The sequence below is a fragment of the Pristiophorus japonicus genome, chromosome 2 (assembly GCF_044704955.1).
Source record: "Pristiophorus japonicus isolate sPriJap1 chromosome 2, sPriJap1.hap1, whole genome shotgun sequence".
Lineage (NCBI taxonomy): Eukaryota > Metazoa > Chordata > Chondrichthyes > Pristiophoridae > Pristiophorus > Pristiophorus japonicus.
Window position 1 is genome coordinate 240,520,357 of NC_091978.1, and position 6,000 is coordinate 240,526,356.

Consider the following 6,000-nt stretch of genomic DNA (forward strand, 5'->3'; position numbering starts at 1 on the left):
AAGGGGAAGCTCCACCCACCTTCATCACTTCAGTGCTGGCAAATAAAGGTTACTGGCCACAGAGTGACCTTCTCTCTAGTATGGGCCTCGTGTGCATTTGTACTGTATAGTAAGGACATATTATTGACGAGGAGAAACTGGGATTTAAACCACGCGAGCATGGCCACTAGCACCACAGACAAGAGGCACTGTGTTGGTGATGATTGGGTCGATTTTATTGAGAGACGACAGCAAAGTTTCGTCACTAAGGAATGGCTGGGACAGGATTCGGCCGACAAACGCAGGGCTCATCTCCTGACGGTTTGTGGATCTAGGACGTACTCCCTGATGAAGGACCTTCTAATGCCAGAGAAGCCGGCGGACAAGACTTCTGAAGAGCTCAGTAAGTTGATCGGGGAACACTTTAAACCGCCGAGCAGCATGCACATGGCAAGACACCGGTTTGACACGCACCAGCGGCGAGAAGGGAAAAGTGTTCCAGACTTCGTAGCAGATCTCCGGCGACTGGTGAGCCTATGTAAGTTCCCAGATGCATGCAGAGCGGAGATGCTGCAAGACTTTTTTATTGAGGGCATCGGGCACGCTGGGGTTTTCAGGAAACTGATTGAGACCAAAGACTTGACTCTGGAAACAGCGGCTTTGATGGCCCAGATATTTATCTCAGGGGAGGAAGAGACCAGAATGATGTTTGACAAAAATCTTGGTTTAAATGCAGCAAATGGACAGGGAGTCAACATTGTTAACGCGCACAGAGTTCTCCAGGCAGGCAGGGGAAATCGGACATGCCCGAACATGTAGTCAAACCCAAAGGGGGAATTCAACAGAGACAATGGCTAGCTGAATGGTGATTCATGCCATCGCAATGGACAATGCGGCCAGTAATGGGGCCATCAACACCTGTCAATGGTGCGCTTAAGGACAGTTACAGAGACAGTCAGAGACGATGGACTGGTAATGGACCTTTTGTTTCCAACAACGGCTCATGTTGGAGGTGTGGAGGCAAACACATAGCCAGAGCTTGCAGGTATCAGCAATATACCTGCAGAAATTGTAACGTCAGCGGTCACTTGGTGCGTATGTGCAGGAAGCCTGCAGCCAGGTTGATGTATGAGGAGGACGGGCCCGTTGTAAGCCCTATGAGGCCAAATGGACAGTGTGGGAAATCGCTGGAAGCTGAAGTTCAGCGAGTTCATGTGGAGCACATATACAGTTCATACACCAAGACGCCACCGATAATGATGAAAGTGCTCCTCAATGGCATCCCAGTATCAATGGAGCGAGACACGGGGGCCAGCCAGTCCCTGATGAGCAGCAAACAGTTCGACAAGATGTGGGCGTCCAAGGCCAGGAGGCCAAAATTATTGCCGATTGACCTACTGCTATGGACATATACAAAGGAGATCATTCCGGTCTAGGCAGTGCCACGGTAGTCATGACCCAAAAAGATTCGGAGAACAGGTTGCCACTCTGGATTGTCCCGAGGGACGGTCCCTCACTGCTGGGGAGGAGTTGGCTTGCTGTCATGAACTGGAAATGGGGCGATGTCAATGCAATCTCTTCTGTGGAGCGAGTATCATGCTCACAGGTCCTGGACAAATTTGAGTCACTATTTCAACCCGGCATTGGAACTTTCATGGGGGCCAAAGTAGTGATTCACATAAACCCCAACGCCAGGCCAGTACACCACAAGGCCAGAGCGGTGCCGTACGTGATGCGGGAAAAGATAGAGGGCGAATTGGACCGTTTGCTGAGGGAAGGCATCATCTCGTCAGTCGAATTCAGTGACTGGGAGAGTCCGATTGTGCCAGTGCTCAAGGCGGATTGGTCGGTCAGGATACGTGGTGATTACAAGGCCACCATCAATAGCGTGTCACTCCAAGACCAGTACCCGCTACCGAGAGCGGAGGACCTCTTTGCGCTGTTATCCGGTGGCAAACTTTTTTCAAAATTGGACCTGACCTCAGCTTACATGACCCAGGAGCTGGCGAGTGAGTCGAAGAAGCTGACCACCATCACGACACATAAGGGGTTGTATGAGTACAACAGATGTCCGTTCGGGATTCGCTCGGCCGCCGCGATCTTTCAACGAAACATGGAATGTCTCCTCAAGTCGATTCCAAGGACGGTGGTTTTTCAAGACGACATCCTCATCATGGGTTGCGATACTGAAGAACACCTCCACAACCTGGAGGAGATGCGACGCAGACTGGACCGGGTAGGTCTGCAACTAAAAAAAGCGAAGTGTGTCTTCCTAGCTCCAGAGGTAGAATTCTTGGGGATGAGGGTAGCAGCAGACGGGATCAGACCTACTGCGTCCAAAACGGAAGCGATCCAGAGAGCCCCCAGACCCCGTAACACGATGGAGCTGCGTTCGTTCCTGGGGCTCCTGAACTATTTTGGTAACTTTCTTCCCAAATTGAGCATGCTGTTATAGCCACTACACGTGCACCTACGCAAAGGTCGCGAATGGGTCTGGGGGGACAGCCAGGAAAGGGCTTTTGATAGAGCACGCAATTTGTTATGCTCCAACAATCTGTTAACACTATATGACCCATGTAAGAAACTTGTTTTAACATGCGATGCGTCGTCCTATGGGGTCGGGTGTGTGTTGCAGCATGTTAATGCCAAGGGTCAGTTACAGCCGGTAGCTTATGCCTCCAGAAGTCTGTCCCAGGCAGAAAGGGGCTACGGGATGGTAGAAAAGGAAGCGCTTGCATGTGTATATGCAGTAAAAAAAAATGCACCAGTACCTGTTTGGCAGGAAATTTGAGCTGTAGACAGATCACAAACCCCTAACGTACCTTTTGGCCGACAACAAGGCCATAAATACTAATGCGTCGGCCCGCATACAGAGGTGGGCACTCACGTTAGCCGCCTATGACTATACAATTCGGCATAGACCGGGCACTGAAAACTGCGCCGATGCACTCAGCAGGCTCCCACTAGCCATCACCGAGGGGGCAACAGAGCATGCTGCTGAGATGGTCATGGCTGTTGAAGCCTTCGAAAGTGAAGGCTCACTCGTGACAGCCTGTCAGATCAAAGTCTGGACAAATAGAGACCCGCTACTTTCTTTAGTCAAGAAATGTGTCCTGAATGGGGACTGGGCAGCCACATACGGGGCATGCCCTGAGGAATTTAAACCATTTCACAGGCGCAAGGATGAACTCTCGATTCATGCCGATTGCCTACTATGGGGAAACCGAGTAGTTATGCCCCAGATGGGCAGAGAGGCGTTCATCCGAGAACGCCACAATGAGCACCCGGGCATTGTCATGATGAAGGCAATTGCCAGGTCACACGTTTGGTGGCCAGGGATAGATGCACACCTGGAACTCTCCGTGTTCGCAGGTGTTCGCAGGATTTGAGTACAGGGGCAGGGAGGTGTTACTACTGTTGTACAGGGCCCTGGTGAGGCCACACCTGGAGTATTGTGGACAGTTTTGGTCTCCTAACTTGAGGAAGGACATTCTTGCTATTGAGGGAATGCAGCGAAGGTTCACCAGACTGATTCCCGGGATGGCGGGACTGACATATCAAGAAAGACTGGATCAACTGGGCTTGTATTCACTGGAGTTCAGAAGAATGAGAGGGGACCTCATAGAAACGTTTAAAATTCTGACGGGTTTAGACAGGTTAGATGCAGGAAGAACGTTCCCAATGTTGGGGAAGTCCAGAACCAGGGGTCACAGTCTAAGGATAAGGGGTAAGCTATTTAGGACCGAGATGAGGAGAAACTTCTTCACCCACAGAGTGGTGAACCTGTGGAATTATCTACCACAGAAAGTTGTTGAGGCCAATTCACTAAATATATTCAAAAAGGAGTTAGATGTAGTCTTTACTACTAGGGGGATCAAGGGGTATGGCGAGAAAGCAGGAATGGGGTACTGAAGTTGCATGTTCAGCCAGGAACTCATTGAATGGCGGTGCAGGCTCGAAGGGCCGAATGGCCTACTCCTGCACCTATTTTCTATGTTTCTATGACTAGGTCCTTTCATGGGGAAAATGTTTTTGGTTGTAGTAGACGCCTACTCCAAATGGATCGAGTGTGACATTCTCAATTCAAGCACATCCTCTGCCACGGTAGAAAGTCTACGGGCAATGTTCGCCGCCCATGGTCTACCGGACGTCTTGGTCAGCGACAATGGCCCGTGCTTTACAAGCATTGAGTTCCAGGACTTCATGGCAGGAAATGGTATCAACCCTGTCAGAACGGCACCGTTCAAGCCGGCCTCAAACAGCCAGGCGGAACGAGCAGTGCAGATAATCAAACAGGGGATGTTCAGAATTCAAGGGGATTCCCTACAAAGCCACTTATCACACCTCCTATTGACTAATAGATCCCGACCACACTCGCTCACAGGGGTTCCACCCTCAGAGCTGCTAATGAAAAGGACGCTCAAAATCAGGTTATCCCTCATACACCCCACCATGAAAGAAATTGTTGAGAGCAGACGTCAGTCACAATGTGACTACCATGACAGGAATGTGAGGGTGCGATGTATTGATGTCAATTACCCTGTTTTTGTCCTTAATTACGCTGCAGGGCCCAAATGGCTCGCAGGCACTGTGATTGCCAAAGAGGGGAATAGGATTCTTGTAGTTAAACTTACCAATGGACAAATCTGCCGCAAACACGTGGATCAAACAAAAAAGAGGTTCAGCAACCCCATAGAAGAAGCAGAGGAAGAACACAATGTAGAGTTCACTCCACCACAGGTGACCGAACACCAGAACCAAGTCGAGGAGAGCCCAGTCACTGTGGGCAGCCAGACAGGCCTGAGGCACCGCAAACAGCAGACACTCATGCCAGCGTCCAACAACCGGAGCCCCAACTCAGGCGCTCTACAAGGGAGCGTAAACCACCAGAGAGACTTAACCTGTGATCCCAATAAGCCTTTGGGGGGAAGGTGATGTCATGTATTCAACTGTCATTGTAATCCATGTATAAACTGACCTAAGTTGTACACTGTGAGAACACTGACCACTAGGGGGTGAACTTGTGGGAGACACTCCTAACCTGGACTTTCAGGTATAAAAGGGGAAGTTCCACCCATCTTCTCCACTTCAGTGCTGGCTGATAAAGGTTACAGAGTGACCTTCTCTCTAGTATGGGCCTCGTGTGCATTTGTATTGTATAGTAAGGACATATTATTTCCTTTAGGATTGACTCCAAGTTGCCCCAGTATCACCAACAGAAATATAAAATCAATATGGCAAGTGCCCTTGTAAGGCACCATTAATATAATAAACAAAAAATCCAATTAAAAAATATGCTTGATAAGCATCAGAAAAAAAGACCACCAATTAAACTGCAATATTGTCATTGGCGTCTGCAATATATTTAATACCCTGCAGTTCCCACCAGTCATCGAAGACCTCAAGCATGCTCCCTCTCCAAGGATAGCTGGGACATATTGGCCTGGAGCAAATTGTGAGGCATGGTGGAATGAGGTTACAGAAGGATGTGTAAATGATGACAACGATTTTGAATTTGATACTTTGGGCAACCCTGGGGCTTTGCTTGGAAATCTCCTGGAAATGGGCGATTGGTCTCCCGGCTGCAGCTATTGGTGAGAAAAGGTCCTGTATGTGCGGTTCACACCTGTCCATACTCTGGTTGTTGTGGCTTGCAGCCAGTCCATATTGTTTGGCTCCTGCTGGTCACCTTGCTGGCTGAAACGTGGGTTGCTGTAGTTCCAGGGAAGTTATGCTGGGATGTGAGGGGAGCCGCTGCAGAGCGTGAAAGGGAATAGTTATGATAGACAATTAGTTTAATGTGTAATCAATATAAATGTTATCAACTGAATATTGCACAATGACAAAGTAGGAAAGTGTTATATTTTCAGTACAACTCACAAACACACACAAGCTGTAAGATGGCTGCTAACATCAAGAACCCAGTCAGGTGACCTGTTTCCTCCTTATTGTTGTGAACAGCACTGGCTGCTGTAATATATATAGCTCCATCTGTGAACTCCTGTGGCACTGCAGCCAGTG

At 49.1% G+C, this 6,000-nt stretch overlaps 1 protein-coding gene across 1 annotated transcript in view; it reads right to left on the minus strand.

Annotated features, from left to right (window-relative positions):
• The window catches only part of mrpl1 (mitochondrial ribosomal protein L1), a 77,189-nt gene extending 71,477 nt beyond the window's left edge, over positions 1–5,712 (minus strand). Inside the window, exon 1 of the mRNA XM_070871105.1 lies at positions 5,606–5,712. Coding sequence (XP_070727206.1) covers positions 5,606–5,613 — 8 coding nt within the window. The 5' untranslated portion in view covers positions 5,614–5,712. The remainder of the gene's footprint in view (positions 1–5,605) is intronic.
• Positions 5,713–6,000: the final 288 nt, after the last annotated feature.